Consider the following 20,738-nt stretch of genomic DNA (forward strand, 5'->3'; position numbering starts at 1 on the left):
AACCTAAAAGTGCCAGGGTGCGTTTCACATGACATGAGGCATATGCAAAGTTACAAAAGAGGGCTTTTGGTTGATTCCTACAATAAGCATTCCTTCCTGTTGAAATTCCAGAAACCTGGATGCCAGAATTAAAAGGGATGCTACAGAATTTTAATTAAACTGATCACTGATGTGTAGGCAAACGCTTTGGGTTTAGGTATCACCAAGGTAGCTGTAGAGAAAACACATTTGCTTTGAAAATTACTGAACAGGGAAGACATTCTGTGCAGAAGAGTAGTTTATGCCTTGCTCTCCCACTCTAAAAGCACATAATAATGCAACTTCGAAACGAATGAATTTTTAAGATGCATTTGAAACTTAGCAAAGTGACTGCGAAGATTCTATTGGGGAAAAAAGCCTAATGTTTCATTTCAAAAGACAACATTATATTATTACAAATACAGCTTTTAACATAAATAAACTGGATAATATTGGGGTAATTCAGATGCTAATTTTACATCAGCTTAATGCGTTTCTAAACTGAAAAACATTACTACTAAGATTACTCCTAGAGAACAGAACAAGCCTAAATTTGGCTTTTTTCTCTTTCGTAAAATCATCTATTGTCATCATTTGGAATGGAAAAGAGGTGAATTTTGTTCCATTTGATCAATAGGGATTCCTTTGTAAGCTACACAACATTACAATGCTTTTGCCTCAGTAACAAAATAAAAAGAAATATCATTTTACCTTGGGTAATGCACTGCAAAGGGCTTGTACTGATAATTTGTTCCCTTCTCACTGCCCTTCCCTGTTAGAGGGAACATTCTAAAGAAAGGAATTAAAGTTCCATACTACTTGCCTACTGCCATCAAAGCAGCCTGTGGAAATACCATCTTACACGCAAACTTCTTTTCTTATGAACTTTGCATAAAAATTAAACAGTCATTCACTGAGGTAAAGATGCTTTAAGAAAGGAGCAAAGTTACTAAAATTATGTGATTAATGCACAAGCAAACTATACATCAGAAGCATTTTACCTATAGATTTTTGTCTTCTCATTGTACCCCGAGGTATACCCAGAAAAGGACCTTGAGGACTCCCTGGTACAGTGGGCGTCATCACAGCAATACCCTGTCTCTCATACATGGACTACAAAAAAGCAAACAAAAAACCCCACAAGCATTAAAGCATGCAAATCTTTCTCTCACATGTAAGTAACTCTGCTGTCATATCTGCTAAACCCCTATCCCTTTTACTTGGAGTTGTTATGGAAAATATCAGATTTGGTATTATATTGGAGAGGAAGTGAAGAGAAAGGGAAAGCTGGGCTTTAGTTCCATGTTCATAAAATGAAAACGGCTATAAGTGGAGTTAGTTGAAATTACAAGGCAATATGTTTGGATTCCAGCACATTTTGTGTGCAGCAAGAAACACAAAGCATGAGCAATTACCTTTTTTGTCATTCACTTCAAAAACCTGCATAGGTGTCAGCATTCACTCTGCACCAAGCTGTATGCTCTCTTTGCTTCTGAAGAACAGACCTATCCCTGGAGTACAGAGTCAAGGCGTTTTGCACAAGGTTACACTGTCAGTGAGCATCTCAGCTAGGAACTGAGGAACATTACCTGAATCCCAATATGCACTCAATTGTCCCTCCTTCTTGTAGATCATTATGAATCTACTTGTTTTCTGCCTCTTAGAACAGCCTTAATTTCCTTCCAGCCCAAGTGTTTGTTGTACCAGATCTGATGCTCTTTTGGAGGAGTGGGTAATGGAAAAATACATTTAACATGCAATAAAACCAATTATTTTTCACATGCAAAGCTCTGTAAGAGCAAATTGTGCAACTGAACAATCCAATTTCAAAGTTCTGGAGTTTAAGTTTTTAATAAATGCTATAGTATTAATGTAAATTCTTCCCTTACAAATAATCCTGTGTTATTTAATCCAGATATTATATATGCCATTATTAATAATAAAAACTTGCAGTAGAAGAAACCTTCACATTAGTGAAAACTGTATGGCTGCACTAACTCTTGGGGCTGAAACTAAAACAGCATACCTTGACTTTGAGCAACGTTTTTTAGCTTGGGGTTAGTATTGTATTGACACCTTCAAGTTCAGAATTTATGGGGTTTCACCAGTTCAGATTAAAGGCGGAATAAATTCACATCTGTCTGAGTAACACTGCGGTAGCAACGCTGTTGATGGGACAGTCTCAGAATAAGGATGTAATGAGAAAAGTTCTACAAGGGGAACGCTGACTTGTGTTAAAAAGCTATTATTAGCAATGCAGAGTAGACCACGCTTAAAGTTACAAGATAATAAAAGCAAAATGAGTATATAAAGCAATGTTCATAAACTCAGTTCTGTTGTATGCCTTGTACACTGCCACCCCCCCCCCCCCTTCAAACAGTTTCTGAAATGAAAGCAGTACTTCATAGCTACCACTCACATTCATATCTGTAGCTGAGGGAAAACATCTACTAGAAGGCCGCTGTTTAATAGTTGCCACTCTTGAGTCCACAGTTGCATTGTCTGCAATTCTTGATGGCTTGGAAACTGGTACTATTTCATCCACCTTATCTGTAATATAAAAGTATTCAGTAAAATAAGTATCATTTGTCCCACAACTGAAAATTTCCGTATTGCAAGGTCAAAGGAAGAGATTTACTTCTCAAAAAAATGCAAAGAAAAAGTTGGTTTTTTTTTTTGGCAATTTAACAAGGCAACGCTTGAGCATCAGAAGTCGTGCAAGCCGAGCACTTTTTATTGCTGCTACAGAACATGCATGCTTTAGTTTTAAGCCTGCATGCATTCAATGTTTACTTAGTGTGACTCGAAAAACAATCCTCTTCTTCAAACCTTCAAAATGTGAAGGGAGAATATCTATATAGAAATGGAAAGAAGACCTTTAGAAATAATGAATCCGTACAGCACTGTTTCAAATAGAGATAAGCAGACTGTACTTAGCCATCAGAAGTTCAGTGATATTTTGGACAATAACAAGTACTCCAGAAGTGCTCTTTTATGCCTATTCTCCTTAAGTAACCACATCCTAATTTCTTCACATGCTTGGATTATCAGATTAGCATTAGTAACTGCATCATTTAAATGAATCTTTTATATGTATTTTGTACTTTAGTAACTGAACAGCCTAGGAATATATTTAGCTGTGGTCAGAAACAGACCAAACAAAGTCCAAATCTGAATGAGAACTTTAACATTTGGATTTGGGATTCTGATCTATTATATGATATGACGATAAAATATAGGGAAACTTTAATCAAGATCTTCCAAAGCTGAGTGTTAGTTTTAGCCCTGTCTCCAAGTTTGGTCACAAACAAGGTTCATCAGCATTTAATACATAACATTACTGCCTCAGATGGAAGACCTCCATCTTATCAGCTAATTATAGCCTGATAGCTCCTTTACTGCCACTTCTACTATTATGAAACTAAGGCATGGAGAAATTAAATAACTAGCCTAAGCCAGCAAAAAAGTTCAATGTCTGAATCTGTGCTAAAATCCAACTTGAATCACACCAGCCTGTTTCCTTACTATGCCTTCCACTGTATTTGCTTTTCTATATCATGCTAATTTAGTGTTTTTTTCCTTTGAAGTTTCATCAAAGTAAGGATTATTTATATAGCCTGTGGTATTTATGTGAGTGAAATAGCTCAGCCTGCCTCCTAGGCTTCCATAATGTGAGTCGGGGCAATGTTACTTTTCAGCAATTAGATCCATCTCCCAAATATTTGCTTTAGCAAACAAGGATAGCTACTTCATGAGGCTACTTCATGAGGCTACTACAGATGTAAACAACACAAGGTTGTGGTGGTCTAGTGATGGTGTTACTATGCCAAGTATCAGATTTAGGGAGTTAAATTTTACCTCTCACTGGAGAGCAGCGCACTCAGGGCCCTGGATATGAATATGGATGGGAATAAGCCAGGAGGAAAAGTGCTTTTGATTCCTCTAAACAGTAGATCTGGCTGATGCAAGGATGGTATTTTAAACAGGAGAAGAGAGGGAAGACCTTTAAGCCTTCTGGTTAGGAAGAAGGTTGTCCTAGAAGTGGATATTTCAGTGTCACAGAGGGTCAGGGAGCAGGCAGGAAAGGAAAAGGTTGAGCAGAACCAGTAAGCTGAACACTGTTGAAAACTGTCTCACAAGAGTAGTGTTGCTGTTGCTTTTCAACTGAGGTTAGCATTCAATTCTTTTCATTGGTCTGCTTTATTTTTGTGGGGTTTAAATCATCCAGTGGAAGGAGAAAAGGAAAAAAAATTCTTAAAATCATCATGTATTCAAAAACTTCACATTTCATGAGACTCTGTAACACAAACTGTGAACTTCTGAAAGAAAAATATCTGCACTTCTGCTCAGCAAAAGGCATCAGAAAGCAATGGCATAACCATGGACATTTGACCTATACAACAAAAAATATGGCTAGACTGTAGAATCATCCTCAGGGGATCTATCACCAAGAGCTTCAACTGGGCAGAGATTTCCTGTTAAGTCTCTCCCACCCTTTTTAGCATCCCAAAAGCCAGACAACTGGTCTTTGGGATACAGAAAGAAGGAAGCTTTGGAAACTGAAGCAGTAGGTACTCAAAATCTGTAAACAAGAAATATAAATATACCATGTATGAACTGATCCCCTTTATTTTTAACAGACACATGTAACCATATACCCATTCAGACAACAAAAAGCTACAGGGAAAGAGTGATGAGGCTATGACAGACACTTGAAAAGCATGAAAATATTTGTTTGGGGATGAAACATACGTACCCTCCAACTGCACTGATTTTGCTAGACAACACTACAAGTCAGATCCTAATTTTGGATCTGACCAAAATATCAGTTGGTACCAATTCTTAATACCATCTACTGTTCCCAGTTGGAAAAATCTTTGGTTTGTGTAGGTTTATTGCAGGTTTCTTGTCTGTAGACAGGTTTTCAGTCCCTACAGATGCTCCCATTCAAAGGGTGCTTTGTGCCTTGCTGAGTCTAGCTACAGCACTTAAGACATGGGAGAGGAGAGCAGGTTAAAGCTTAAGCTGCTCTGCAAGGAGCTCTTTAGGGGTTCCTCATGTAGTATTTCCAACGGCAGTGCTGCTATATCTGTGCAGCTTCTTCTTTAGCCCTACTGCCCTTTGATCAGAAAGCAAAGGTAGAGTGGAGGTTGTAATTTTGAAACTACCACAAAAAATCTGAAGCTACAGAAGCAGCCAGCATGTGGAACGAGCTTTATTCTACATGGCAGCAGCTACATGGCGGGTCCTGCAGGATACGTCAGAATCTCAGCATCAGGCCGCAACTGCACCACACTTCTGACGTGAAAGCACTATGTAAGTAAAAGCATTCTCACTGCATTATCAAACGTGCTCATTAGGCCAAGAAAATGAACTGGCTGAATTGTATTTAGCTGCATTCCAACTCATCCCAAAGAAATAAGACGGAAGCAGATTGGGACAAACTTTCACTTGCCTTTGCCTTTCACTGTTCATATCCACAGTACCAGTGTGCAAACCATGTATGCACCAGAAACACACATTCATAAGGCAGCACGTACTGGAATAATTTGTCAGGCTCACTAATCAACTTGTCTCCCAACCTCCTTGTGATCTTCAGTACTCTGCAGCATGCATTCCTTGTACCAATGAGAGGGGAATCTTACAAGCTTGTGTTGGAAATTCTCTTTACAAACAGTTTAAACTAAAGAGATATGAAAAAGCCACAGAATGGGTGCAAAAATTTACATCTGGTGTGAGGTGTGTGGACCACGTGGCCAAAGAAGCACGCCTCCAATGGTGTTCTTCAAAGGAACGCAGCTGGACGTAGGCGGAAGGGAAGAAAAGATTCCTTAGTGGAAAAAGCCTACGCTGGAGGTTGGCCATGCCAGCTGCATTTCATGGTTAAACCGGTCATTTAGCAAAGTAGAGCCACAAACACACACACACACTTCTAAGGGAGCAATCTATGGCTGGCTGGCAGGAGAACCAAATAGTAGTTGCTTTATTCTGAATAACTTCAGTCTCGCAGAAAGACAGGGAAGAAGAGTCTGTGGCTCACTGGACAGAGCGCAGCTCGGCTGTCATCACAGAAGAGGAGTTTTAGGCCTACAGTTACTCTCTAGTATTTGCCAGAGGAGGAATTCATCACTGCTTTGCCATATAAACTCTTCTGAACCTTTACGAGAAGTTACAACGGCAATGTTGAGAGTCAAACACAGGAGCCATGCTACACCTGTGATCATCAGTTACCACTGCTCAAGGGGCTCCTGGTAACAGCATCCTTTCGGAGAACTGTCAGGGATACCACATGTATAAGCCAGTCTGATGCCTCTGCATGCATATAGCAATTTGAGTGCCACTAGATTAAATTCCCCCGAGAGAGGCAGCACCAACAGATATAAAATAACTTATTGTAAACTGCATTTCCATCTGCCCCGTGGGTTACAAATTGGACCCGTGCTCTGCTCAGGGTGCCAGCCCTCAGGAAATTACATGGCCTAAAGGCACAGAAAAGGAGTTGCATTTTATCAACATGTAGGTCATCTCTGATGAAAAGCTCTTAAATCACAGACAGAGTAGCACAGTACCCAACAGCACGTCCTGACTTTTACATTCTCAAGAGGTCTGGCTGCTAGGCAAGTTGCTTTTTCTTTTTTTTTCTTTTTCTTTAATAATTAATATCTATGATAATTACAGGGGACAGTCTCCTCCTCATAGATTTGTTGCAGGAGATGGTTCTTATCCCCACAGAACTCATTGCTTAGTGACTCCTGTTTCCAATCCCCAGACTCTCTCAGAGGAAAAATTATAATGCTGCCCATCAAACCACCAGATCCATCATAAAAGGAACTTTGAAAATGAGAGTCAGGTGCCTAGATAGATCTGGTGGCACATCACTGTAACAGGCCCCAAAAGATAAATATGAGGTATGATCCTGGCAACATTACTTATTGTACGACATAGCCAAGACATGTGGATTAGCTCCACCGAGGGTCTTAGAAAGTGAGCTTGTCAGACCCACAGAGGATAAGAATGATCATGATCCGGTACAGGCTAACCCCAACACCTCAGGCTGGCATGCCAGAAACACCAGGCAAAGACTGATCGAACACAGTTTTGGAGGCGAGTATTGCCAAGACCTGTATACTTACCACCAAGTCCAGAATGCTTGCTCAGAGGGGATGGGATAATGGAGAAAGAAAACTCAAAAAACAGCTGCCTCAAGAAATGACTTGTATTTGTAAGAAAAGCAATGAATGCCTGGCACAGAGTAAAAAAATGCTCGTATGAAGTTAAAGTGAAAGAACAGAGGCAAATGTTCTTCAAATACCAGCAGCACACATCGTTAACAGTGCAAATAGAAACTACAAAATGTTAGACTAATCTAGTCAGCCAGAATACAATGTTAGCCAATGTAGGAAATGGTTGAATTCTGCCACTGATGGCCTTATGGCTAAGAATTAAAAGGACAGGCACATTAAAAAAAACCCTAAAAATCCTATGGTGTGGTTATTTTTTCTTCCCTCCCCCTTTTGCCTGGCGTGTAGGCATGGGCAACGAGGCCCTCTCGGTTATGGCTCTCTGCAGCCGGCCACTGCGACAAGGCAGCGTGGCCTGCGGTGGTTCTCGAGAGTCGCTCGTCCCTTCGGCCCCTGGTAAGCACACAGTGGAGGATGCCACTGCGTCCTCACCAGTCCATGTCGAGGCACAAGTTAACTCGACATGGGGGGTGGCTCTTTGGGAGATGCGTGTTTCAAGGACCTGTGTCCTTGGCTGCTTGAGGAAAGCTAAAATCTCTGACAGGTAGTTATGGATGGCTCTTGTGGAGGTAGCCACAATGCCCAGCTGCAGCTCCATACGGCCCATGGACTGTGACATGAGACCCATGGACTGTGCATGCTCCCTCTTGATATTTTCCAGCAGCTGCACAATCCTACTGTTGGTTTCCATCAACAGCTTCTCTCCCTCTGTTAGCTGGGGCTGCCCTCTCCAACCCCGATCCCTAGGGACAGGCTCAACACCGCAGCGCTCTTCATTCATTTCATCATTTCCCTCCTCCTCAGGAGAGTCACTTTCAAACTGAGGAGTCCTACTGAGTGACTGATCCCCGGGAGACTGTATGTCCATGGTACACTCCGGAGTCCGCGCTGGCGTTTGAAATCCCTCAAAATCCTCCCCAACGTTGCTGTGCGTTTCAGACGAGGACAACGGCCACTGCCAGCTCTCTGTGGTCCTGGCTGGCGAGTCTTCGTCAGAGGCAGGCACCGAGGATTCCTGTTCTTCAGCCGGTGTGGACAGCGAGCTCCCTCGGTGATGGCCAGCTTGCCCCGAGGATCCAGGAACCTCCCCATCTTGTTCCCCAGTGACATCTGGCAATCAAATAGAGGAGCAACAACCACTGTATCTGAGGCCAGGCAGATGGAGGTATCTACATGCATTGGACAACACACAGAAAGAAGCCAGTTGGGAAGCCAGAGTGTATGTGTTTGGGCAAACGGAAGGGCGGACTAAAGTTTAGTGAATGCACTGGGCACGTGGTACTTGACATTATTAACAGCTTTTGGTATAAATGCACACTGTCCTGTACCCATAACACACACAGCCATGCTGCATCCCAAGGCAGGAACTACCAATTCACCTCATCGTGACTGTGACAGGAAATGTCAGTGAACCTATCAAAAAGCTCACCTATGCACTGCAGTGGTGTCAGTCAGAAATCCCTGGGACGAGCTCAGGGCCAAGTGTCCAATTGAGCTTCCTGGGGTGCCAGATGTGCTCCACCACTGGCTGAGGGCAGCCCTTTGTTGTTCTGAAGCACTGCTGTCTATCTTCACTTTTGTCCGACGTCTCACGTCACTCCCACCCCCAGTGTGCTCTCTCCCAAATCACTGCTGCAGCACGACGGTGGCTGTCCACAGCGTGTATCCCGCGAGCAATGCCCTCCCTAACATTTGCCAGATTTTCCTTGTTCTTTTCTCCAAACAGCAGGAAACGCTTCCTGAGGGCATTGCTCGCCAGGATCTCATCATCTTCTGAAAATAAACTGAAGTTTTGCCCTCCCCTGGCTACCTCTTCCCTTGCCTGAGGGCACATGGTGGAAATCTGGGTGCAATTGCTTCCCTGTGGCAGCTCAGTGTGCAAAGAGGCATTGTTACAGACATTAGCAAGGAGGATATTGTGCATATGCTTACTCTACATCCTCCCCTACATAAATGCACTCCCAAAGGCTAGAGATGGCAAAGCTTTTTGCACCCACAGCTATCACTGGCTCACAGTAGAGCGCAGTCTGTCCAGCACCATTCTTGGTTACGGGAGTCAGTGGCTGTAACTCTCACCCTTTCCATGCTTCAGATAAAAATAACCATGAGTTAATTTTGGTTTTTTGGGGGGGGGACAATTTGGTCATCAGAAATTAATCTGGGGTGGTCTGGCTAAGATGTTGCAGTACGGTAGCCCAAAAAGCCTGCATTCCTCACACTCAGGCAAGGGATATGGGAGAAAAGTGCTGCTGTTGGGAAGACTGTGACCTGAACAGCATGGCTGGCTGTGCTGCTCACACTACAGTGCTCTGGGTGCCAGCCTGCTGTCATGACTGCTCTATGGCAGCTCAGTCTTGAAAAATGTTATTATTTAAGGAATAATTTCTGCTCTGTGAAATACCTTTATATAGATGCTGCTCTTCAGAACAATTTGAAGCTGTTGGAAGGTGTTGCTGAGGTCATGTTAAATGATACTTCTGTTTATGAATCTGAAAAGTCTGGTTTTGTCTGATTTTTTAGTTTTTCTAGTTTATATGGTTTTAAATGAAAGCTCCTTCTGACAGACCCAAGGATGTCTCCTCCTGTGTATCAGTCTTTGTCTACCCTAATATGGCATTCCTTATTTCTACACTCAAGTGCCTCCAGTATTATTCTGCCCTGAAGGGGATTCTGTATGGCTTAATATAATTATGATTTTTAAAAATGTTAAAATAATGGATATTAATTGTGCATTTACGATATTCACTACTTCAAAGTATTCACATTCAAAGTATTCACATTCTCTCTGTGTCTGGCTGCACTGTCCAGTTGCATGTTTTATGGAAAGTGAGGATGAGATTGTATTCATAAAAAGGCATGAGCTCCTTATGAAAATGGATCTTAGGGACAAACTGTCATGCAATCATTGGCTCTTCCACTCCATGGAGATTTGAAAGGGACTGTATATCAACCTAACTATAGTAACGGCTTCTTCCTTTGCACTTCTTCTCTCCCTATGCCTAATACAGCTGTAGCTGCAATCCTTCATTAACAAATCTCTCTTAACAACTAGAGTATAGGACCATGAAATTCTTTCTCAGCATTTTCCTATCTGAATACACATGAAATAAAGAACAAAAAAACAGGGGACCTAGTTTTACCACACATAGCAAACACACATTTCAGTTAAATTCTATGGAATTGGAGAAAGATGAGGGATCATATATATATTCATTCTGGTAGAGCCACTGGTCATACAAAAGGTCTTTGTATTTCTTCTGACAAGTCATCAGAAAATTGCCCGTGTACACTGACAAGTGTCCTAAACAGAGCTCACCTAGCAACTGGTAAGTAAGAAAACCAAACTCAACTGACAGTCAAAACCTGAAGCAAAACAGAACAAAAGACCCCTTCAAACCCCACATTAACTAATGAGTATTTCTGGAAACAGTATCACTGAGTTTAGTTGGTCCAGGTTCAGGGGGATCATAAGAACATTTTTGTTATTTGTGCATGTTTACACGTTTGCCAGAGGCTCAAAAGAAAAGCTTCTGTGAAAAAAACATACTAAAGTTTTGCAAAATTCCTAATTCTCTATAAAAATGTACCACTTGCTGTCCTCCTAATCACTATATTCAGCCTTTCTGAGCTGAAAGAACAGCATCTGGCATAGGTGACCAATAACACAAATGACAAAGAGCACAAGAAAACAGTGAAAACCCCTGTGCAGAAAGTTAATTGTGGAAACTACTGGCGAATACTTATGAATAATGAATACATTCAACAGGTTTTAGGATAGGTTTGAGGATTGACTAGCGATGAAAAAGAGGAAGATTCGTAACTGTTACTATATGTAACAACGCGTTCAATACCTCTAGTAACTCCGGTTATGGGAAGCTTTGTGAAGCACTGACATGGGGCATAGGGAAACCGAGGCACGGCCTTATACGAGCTTTTGTACACTACAGAGCATTCCTGGGAAAACTGTGTGAAGCTCACTGGCTGTCACCACCTTCATGAATGTGTCAGTCTCTGCCCAATAAATCCATTCCTTGATGACCAAAGGTCGCCCTATAATTCAGACCGGATCTTGGCTAGATGATTGCACTAGTGGCTAGGTTGGTGCTGTGGAAAAGGTGTGCCAGTTACAGTAGGGGCACTGGAGAACCTGGTTTGGCCAGAAACTGCCCTTAATGGCCAAAAGAAGGTGACTACTTCAAACAGCAGCTGAAAGCGGGATTAAAGCTGACTGAAGGAGTTACCTCAGCTAACTGCCTTTACCTCATTTCCTTGGCAAAGGGGTGACTTCCAAGTGGCTGTCAAGTCAGAATTAGCTATGGACCAAACTATATACCAACACGGTTGACCTTACTTGGTTGTTAACTTGCTTAAAAAAGATTTCTCACATTTAAAACCAAGTTTAAATACAGTGTGTACAAAGAAGTACAGCTAGCTTCCTTAGGGATGAAGCAAAGGGAAGAGTCAGATTCTCTGATCTAATTGTTTCCACCTTACATACCATTCCTACACACAGCATTTTGCTCACAGTGATATACACGACTTACAGGCAAAATAGGTCACTTAGGTCTTTCATAAACATCTTTATACCTAATGATACCAGCCAACTAACTGACAGTCTCCAAACCGTGACTTGCTTCATGTTCCCAACCTCATCTCCCTTACTCTGACAGGGCATGACTCCCATTTTGATCTTGAAGTGACCAAGTGAAGAATCAGAAAGGAGCATGCATATGGGCTAAAGGAAATACAAACATCTGGAAGATAGTGACCCACTACACTTCAGCTTTCGTGTTTGATTACTGTGAGCGCTACTGCAGCTACTTCCAAAAGTTACATGGGATTCACATGTTTTACCTTGCTGATCCTGTTGTGTTTAAAGAAAAAATGAGATCTGTTATTAAAGTGGTCCATGTAGTAGGAACTAGTGAACCTTCATCAAAATCCTGGCTATCCTCCTTTCCTGTCAAGCAGGTACTCTGTTTCTGCAGTGAAGCCCATAGCTGGCTGCTTGCACGGGTGTTTGCACTGGGCTGATAAAGCCTGGTCTGATGTGTTAAATTAGCAATTGCTCCTGGTGGCCACAGGAGAACTGCTCCATCTTTTGCTCCTGCAGGGGTGATCTGTGGTTTGCCTGATCCTGTTTTGAACATGGTGATTAGAAGCCAGGATTATTCCAGCCTTTAGGTTCATGAACATGTCCATCATTTTGGAGCATTGCTATACCATGCTGTCTCTTTGCATCACAATATTCATTACCAGTAAGAGTCTTTTACATTTGTTATTAGACATACTTAGGATTGTAGCAGTTATTGGGTTAAGATACACAGAGAACTGAACAGTCGATTCAGCTGTAGGGATAGAGGACTGAGACAGAGGCCAAGAACAGAGCAGGGCTTTGGATATAAACAAAGTTTAGAGACATCAGAGGTATTTCTTTAACTTTTGTTCACTGAGGAACATTTGAGACTTATGCCTGTGTTGTGCCTTACCTGCCACTTGGACTGGCAGTTGATCCCTCCCCTGAGATGTGCTGCTCTTTAAGAATCCCTCCTTTTGAAATCCCACCATTTCTGTTTCACCTCTGCTACTGGATCGTTGCCTTTTCCATTATCTTTCCTTTTCAGGTTCCCCACCAGTGGAGCTGGACGTGAGGGGTGGGGTACCGTCTTCCTGCTGACAGGTAGGTGGAGATGTTCCTTGGCCACAAGAAGTGGCCAGGAGCTCAACAACAGCGGTAACACAGTTGCGGAGCTTCCTGGGACCTGCCTCTGCTGCTCTGGACCTGGGCCTCTGCCTGTATCTGCATCATGCCTCCTGGGGTGGGTGCATTTTTCAACCTGCTTAGGTACACCAAGGTGATAGATGCCTTGTAAATACCTAAGATAGATACAGACAGAAACTGTACCATGCACAATCAGTTATGCAAAACTTCATACAATGCCAATTGCACCTATATGCTGTAGTATCACCCACCTTTTCTAGCATCTGCAGTCAACCACAGTCCAATATTTGGCACATGTATTTTTCCTTTTGAAAAGTGATGGGAACACAGGACATTCATTCTTCCTTGGTGTCAACAGGACTAGGCGCATAGCTCTTAATGTCAGGTATTGCATATGCACATATTTTGTTCCATAGCCTTCCCTAAATGTGAGTTTGCAAGCTGAGTTTAATTCCTTTCATTAGCTGCTAAAATTTATTTCCTTGTCAATAAACTGCAAAAATCAGTTCCATAAGTACTAAAGGGGTAGTCTTTAGGTGTGTAGATTTGTTTAAACTACATTAAAACATGGCTATGATGTTGCTTTTATCTCATGGATTAATTTTATAATTTCTTCTATTTTTAACTACAAGCAGCTTGATTTTAGTATAAAGACCAGGAGTGATTATGTGTATAAGTTTGCACGTCTGAAAGAAAATAAGCATCTAAACCAAGCAGATGCACTTATATACACTGTATTCCTTTTAGATTTTTGTCACTTCCCATATTTCTACAAAAGACCTGGCCCTGCTTAGTTTATGAAAGAATAGCTGGAAAGTAACTTGATACATACTTCAGGGTGAATGTCTGTGGATGGGGGAACTATGTGAAGGGCAATTTGGACAAACAATGAGTATGGGAATCTAAATAAGGCTCTCGAAGAAGCAGATGAACTCCAGTACTAAGGGGGTGGTAGCAGAACGATGAGAACTGATTTCAAAAGAAAGCTTGATCAGAAGACAGAAGTTCGTATGATAATGTTGCCTGTCATAGAAGCAGTTGTGCTTGATGAAGTGATTTCTAGTGTCTCTGGGGAAAACCAGGTGACTCCTATTTGCAGATAACTAAAAATGGATTTTTTAGCTATTAGCTATGCCCACTGACAACTGATGTCTTTCTTTTTAGCTACTGAAATCAGAATAGAGGTATAAAAATTCATCAAAGACCAAAAGTAGGTAAAGTATAAGTAGGCCTTCAACATACTGCTCAGCATTTAAAGACTAACCTAATGCGAAAGCACTGCATCAGAGTAAGAACGTTAAAGGTTAAGACTGAAATCCAAATTTGTTGTTTATGACCATATTTAGAGGAAAGAAATAACAAGTTCAGCCTACAGTTATGTCTTGTAAATGTAGAGTTAAAGAATATACAAGAATGGAATGAGTTTTCATTTAGACAATTAGGCTAATCCTCATAAATCTGCCACCATGAGCACATTTTAATCTGGAATTAACTTCTTCCAGCCCCACCCCAAGTGAACAATTTGCAGGATTGTGCTTAAATCACAATGCCAAAATCACACATTTACCATACTGCAAACAACAGGCAGAGAATATTACTTTAGCAGTTACCATCATGAGGAAATAACAGAAGTGCTTTGCAATACAGTCAAAACCATAAGCCATTTGAAACACTTTTGTTCTATGAAAATGGAGTAAAAATACTTGGATATTCTCTAGGATACTGTAAACGCTACACTGCACATTAAAATCCAAAAAAGGGAAAACTTAGGTAAAATAAATCAGTAAAACATAAAAACTGCTCAGTGACTAAAATGAATCATTGAACATTGAGTATCTACAAATACCATTACATGATTTATGAAATAGATTTGCATGTATTCACAATAAAGAGCTAGCAAAACTTTCTGGAAAGAAAGTCTTGTTTTTCTAGGGCTGAAAATACTTTCACATTAGTACATATAAATCACATTTACATACGATAATCACACCATCAAAAGTAATTTTAAGGAAGGCAGAAAACCGGTATGATCAAATTCTTTCTATAGATAACAATTTTCAAGTACCAGCTCTTTAACAGTATGTTCAATTAATGAAAGAATTATACAGGCCTTTAAAATGCACCTGCAATCCTGAAGCCTTACAATTCGGCCTACCTTGAAAGAGGAATGGTCATTGTCTAACAGTGGTTTCTGTTCAAGAACAAAAACAAAGCAGAGAATATAGTCAATACCCACTCCTACCCTGCAAGCCAGGTGGAATTTAAGTGGCAATTTGATGTTCTGTTTAAGAGACAGCATTTGAAAATTTGGCCTAGTCACAAAAGAAAGACAAGCAATCAAAAGAAACCAAACAGAAAGATGAAGGACCTAAGACACTTGCAGTCTTCTCTGTCCTTACACTTAATTCTCACGCTTCCACACCGAGGGGAAAAACCAAACAAACTAATGATGAATTAGCTAAAACCATTTATTTTTAATTATGTTAGAAATGAATTAACATGGGTATGTGAACATTTGAAGGAAAAAAAAAAAAGAGAAATAGCAGCAAAGGGAGTTTTGAGATGAGGGAGGTAAGTCCTTCATCTCCCTGGCTCCTGAAAAAGAGAGAGAACACATTAAAAGTGTTGAAAAAGTTTTCCACTGCCCTAACTGTACCAGGCTGGAAAACACATGCAAGTTTTACTGTTCCTCAGGCACTTGTGACTTTCAGTATGTGGTTAGATATTCAATTAGTAATATCTGAGTATAGCAAGTGACACTCACATATGCCAACGCATTTAATTCCTCTGTTTCCAAATGCTACAAACCCCATGTTTTCTTTAACACTTACAATTACTTTTCCAACTTCTTTTATACCATTGTCTTGTTTGGTTGATGCTGAAAGGTTCTGAAAACCTTTTCAATTACTGTCCTGTAGTAAAGAAAAACAAGTATCAAAAAAGAGTGCTACATACACAGGAATAAGCTGATAAATTCAAAGTAATACCAGCACCCACACAGAGACTCAACCGACCTCTGCCCAGGATTACAGGTGTTTGTATATTATTAGTTAAAGCTGCCCACGTCACCCAACGTAAGCCCTGGTTTGAAGTGCTCAGTACTGAGAGTCACCTCTTAATTCTGTGCCGACAGATGCTAATCGGCACACTGCCAGGTAGGTGCCAAATTTTTTTCAGTGGAAAACAAAATGTTAGCATCGTGCTCCTTGAAATGTGCTGATTTTTAACGCTTTGCTCTTCCAAAGTGTTTTGAAAGCACGTATGTCATAGGCACAGTCCTAATCCTTCACATTCTTACACTGCTATGGACTCCCCACAAGACTACAAGTCCTAAAACCTGTAGCCTTGCTACATCAATAAAAACTGGGGCACATAGTTTTTCGCACATACACTTCCCAGATTCCCCCCGGAGTCACTGCTTTGTACTGGTGAAAAATGACAACCTGATGACAACCTTTATCTTATTACTACATTGCTATATCATTAGAATTGCAAATATGTAATGCAAATCAATTACTTACACGGATACCCTTCAAGAATTCTTCATTAAGCCTGATGCCTTTTGCTCTCATCTTCTAAAATACAGTGGCTGGTGAAGATCAGAAAACCTTCTTCCTGCATAAAAGCACTGTAGATGCTGGAAACTATCAAAGGAGTTGACGTTGTGAGTGCTGTGAAAGTTGCTTTGATGGTACTTCCGTTGTTTCCTGCAGACAAATCTGCATCATCAACTTCACCCCAGTGAAATAAAAACCTTATTTTTGAACCCAGATGCCTTTGTGAGTACTTTCTTCAAACACAACATAAAACTGTAAGCTAATCCACTGCTTGGCATTCATTGATATGTATTTGCTCTGCAATTTCATTGTTTCAGATGCCATTTGAATGTGCCACCTTTGAAACAATGGACGACAGGAATGGGATGAAGTGCGGATGCTTATTGCAGACAGAGCTAATAATATTTCTTTTGAATGCCATCAACTGATATTTTTCTATTCAAATAGAAAGACTTGATGCCACGTAACAATATTCTGTGTGGATGATAGCACAGTTACTCTGTACCTGAGAGGTGGTACTAGCATCTAAACTGTTCACCGGAGGAAAATCCTGCATTTGTATTTGGTACTAGAGCCCACACCAAATGCCATAGATTAGCATCAATACATACAAAGGGATTATTTTATATTGATTACCACATCAAATCTACGCACAAACCAACCACCACCCCAGCTCACAACTGACATTCGTGTGACACTGTCAAAGTGATATTTATTAATGCAGAAGAATAATTTATCCTGTCATTCCCATTCCACTATGAAAATTTAGCCTGCTCTAGTCTTAATTTTGTACTTTCTCTTAGAGGATTTTTATATGAGGTTTTTAAAATGAAACACTGTCCACTTTAGCTTTCACTGGAAACTCCGAATTGCTCACTAAATCAAACCCATTTCCTGGCAGTGAAAAAGCTTAAGAGAATGAAACTTGTAAATTATGTACCTAGACATTTACAGAGCTTAGTTTATGAATGTGTTCCTTAAGTACCAACTAATTTTAACATTCTCCATCCACAAGAAGTTAATGATAAACAAGTTGAAAAAAAAACTGAAGGAAACTCCCTTAGAAAGCCACATAAACTTTCCTATGAGAAGTTAAATCTATTATTTTAAAATATTAATTTTGAAAATAGTATTTTCTGCAGCGATGAGGAAAACTATGACCTGAAATTTTTCTTTTAAGGTTTTTTGAGTATTATCAAATCTTCTTTTTAATTTGCTGCATGAATATTTTGGTTGCTGTTCAGTATTAACGGGCTCACTCCACATTACCTGGAACTGTATTTTAAGTACTGCCTCCAAAAAACTGCTGCTACAACTGTTAGTTTACATGTTGCTATAATGTACTTATCCAACAATTCCTGTGAATGTACAAGACACAAAAGAAAAAAGAACACCTCTTCTCCCTCCCCACTATCCCACAGAATCCAGAAGCGGTTTCCCTATTGAAAACACATCCCTCCAAACATACAGTTTGAAGTTGGATGCTGTTTCTCCAGCTCAGGCAACCACTGTAAGCAGAACATCAGTGGCACAGATGAAATGCAGGTTACGTTTTAGTAACTCCCACTATGTGATTGCAGTCATATGCTTATACTGCCCATGCCATAATGTTGTGAACCCAGACAGGTTATTACTTGGATCTTCAGACACAAACTTCCTATCTTCCATCTGAACATAAAAAAACCACAGCCTATGTCTTTCCCGCTTCCTATTTTCCCAAGCAGCCATGACCCCTCTCAGAAGACAACCAACAAAACCAGTCAAACAGAAGCACAAAAGCCATTATTTTCATCTTAATGCCTCCCTCATCTATGACCCAGAAAACTGAATTTTCCATTGAAGGAAAACTCTCCAACAACAACGTAAAGATTTTTTACATGCTGCCAAAATACATTTTTCAGAAAAATACCAGCAGCAATGGGATTTATTCTGGCACATTCTCTGATTGGAGAATGGCAAATATCACTTCCTGGAACCTTTGTTAGTGACCTGAAAGCAGGTCAGGAAAGAAAAAAGTAATCCTGATTTTTGTCCCATTTAGTGCTAAAAAGCAAAAGCTTCCCTGTTGAGAGAAGCCACTGCCTACAGCCTAGCTTTCCCTTCCATGACACTTAACTTTGTTGAAGACTGCAGACTGTTTTACCAGCTATCACCCAGGGGCTCGGGGAGGTTTTAGACCCTTCCTTGGGTTGGACACCATGAAAACGTGGAAATGACACAGCCCTGCTCAGGAGAGCTCACAATCTGGGAGAGCAAAATGACATACAGGAGCATGGAAAAATACAGTTCAACACAAACAAACTTTGCATACATGTATATACATTTACATTTAGAAAAGCTATCCAGGTAGCACCACTATTTCTACCTGCCCCTCTGCCTAGCCATCATTACTTAGATGATTGCTTAATAGGGATCGTAGGGGAAGTGGGTCTTAGGAGAGATTTCAAGGAGAAGGATGTGGCCTTATGAATCAGTTCAGGAAGGGCACTCCATGCATACGGGACAGCGTGGAAGATGTTATACTGAAAAAATAGTGCAGAGCAGCATTTCTCCAGGTCAAAAAATGCCAGTGTTGTGTGCAAGATCCCTATTTTCTTAGACAGAGACAGTGTGGTTATGGGAGTAACATTTGGCCATTAAAGAGACAAGTGAAATCACTAACGCAGGACTACACTGAGGATACGTTACTGGCCACGGATACTCTGAGGCTGCCAGGTAGCACAGTAACTGTGGGTGATGATATGGAAGGGTTTGGAAAAGAGCTGGATACAAAGAAGGAAAAAAAGGCAAGATGAAAGAAAGGAGACAAAAGTAAGAAATGTGGGGACTATTTTCAAATGTAGTCTTCTGTTTGAGTTCTTAGTGTGTTTGCAATTTATTAACTAAGTAACTAAAAAACATACAGAATAATTAATGTACATTTGACACCATAAAATAAACTGGACTATATGCCAACATTTACATTATGTTATTATCCTTCACTATGGAAAGGTGAGAAACAGGTTAAACAAGAGACAAAATGCTTCCCCTTACCCTTCTTCTTCCGTACTGAAGCTTGGAAATAGAAAGGGAATGAACTGTGAATCAATTCTGAAGGTAATTTTTATATGCTAAATCCTTGTCTGTTATTTTGAGCATAAACATTTTTCTTCCATCTAAGAAGTCAGTCTCTCCCTGCTAGCTTCTGCTACGCATGTCTCTATCAAACCACAGCAGACAGATAAACAGCTTGGCAAAAGCACAGTTCATCAGGGTTTATACCTTAGCTATATGAAATTGCTCTCCTGCAGGTATTAGGGACACATGTACATATTGTTTCCTAAAAGGTTTATTAAAAACAGTACGTGGGGCGACTTATTGCTACCAAGGCTTTCCAACTACAATAACAGGGGATTTTCATGCACACTGATGTGGAAAGGAATCAGGAGCACACGTTATCTGCCACATTTTGGATTAACTCATTTGAAAAAGAACAACTGAGATGGTCTGCTCAGTATTATGGAGCACGGAGTGGCTAAATCGGTGTCAATAAAACTGTAAGTAGAGTTCAGAGCCAGGCAAAGGAAGTAACTGTAAAGAATGCAAGATCTATCTATCTATATATATTTAGAAAAAGATGTTATTTAGCTTAGGTAAAAAAACAGACTCTGAGGGAAAACAAATGTGGAAATACTATTTATCTGTTTCTTCTCCTATGCAACAGGTGACATTCACTAAAACTAAAGGAATCACATTTAAAACCAATAAAAAGGAAATACATTTGTACACAGCACATTATTAGCCTGTGGAATTCTCTGCCACAAGACGCTATTGAGACCATGAGCTTCTTTAGTTCAGAAAAAGGATTACACATAAATAGTGATGAGAACATCCACAGTGTTCATCTCTACATGCTTCCTATTTAGGCTGCACATATATGTCATGAAACAAATGCTTGTTCATTAGATACTTTAATGGTATATAAAATGTGGGTGTTCTCATAGCTCATACAGATGTCCAATATATACACAGATACAAATAAAGATATATAAATTATATATAAATACACACATACAATCTGTGTTTTATGTCAGAAGACAACTTTTAACTGATGATAGTGAGAACATTTTCTCTTTGGAAGCTTGGTTGGTTGTTGTGCAATTTAAGGATTCTTGTTCCTTCTGCTAACAGGACCAATATTAAAATAGGTAGACCACAGAT

At 40.3% G+C, this 20,738-nt stretch overlaps 2 protein-coding genes across 7 annotated transcripts in view; both read right to left on the reverse strand.

The window, feature by feature from the left end:
• Window positions 1-20,738, reverse strand: part of SHANK2 (SH3 and multiple ankyrin repeat domains 2) — a 358,561-nt gene that overhangs the window by 17,679 nt on the left and 320,144 nt on the right. For 3 of the 6 annotated variants that reach the window (XM_062621925.1, XM_062621926.1, XM_062621924.1), the window contains 2 exons: window positions 2,438-2,568; window positions 1,020-1,131 (listed from right to left, as the gene is read on the reverse strand). In XM_062621925.1, the coding sequence (XP_062477909.1) occupies window positions 1,020-1,131; window positions 2,438-2,568 (243 nt within the window). Of the gene's footprint in view, window positions 1-1,019; window positions 1,132-2,437; window positions 2,569-2,811; window positions 2,872-19,571; window positions 19,593-20,738 lie in introns of all 6 variants that reach the window. The other 3 variants (XM_062621923.1, XM_062621927.1, XM_062621928.1) reach the window with 2 other exon arrangements.
• LOC134165297 (uncharacterized) lies at window positions 7,221-16,510 on the reverse strand. The gene is made up of 2 exons (XM_062621929.1): window positions 12,749-16,510; window positions 7,221-8,369 (listed from the first exon to the last, which is right to left on the reverse strand). The coding sequence occupies exons 1-2, from the start codon at window positions 12,825-12,827 to the stop codon at window positions 7,510-7,512; spliced, it is 939 nt and encodes a 312-aa protein (XP_062477913.1). The 5' UTR covers window positions 12,828-16,510; the 3' UTR covers window positions 7,221-7,509.

This window comes from Pezoporus occidentalis, unplaced genomic scaffold (assembly GCF_034315485.1).
Source record: "Pezoporus occidentalis ecotype Australia unplaced genomic scaffold, CSIRO_AGI_Poc_V1 ctg236, whole genome shotgun sequence".
Taxonomy (NCBI): domain Eukaryota; kingdom Metazoa; phylum Chordata; class Aves; order Psittaciformes; family Psittacidae; genus Pezoporus; species Pezoporus occidentalis.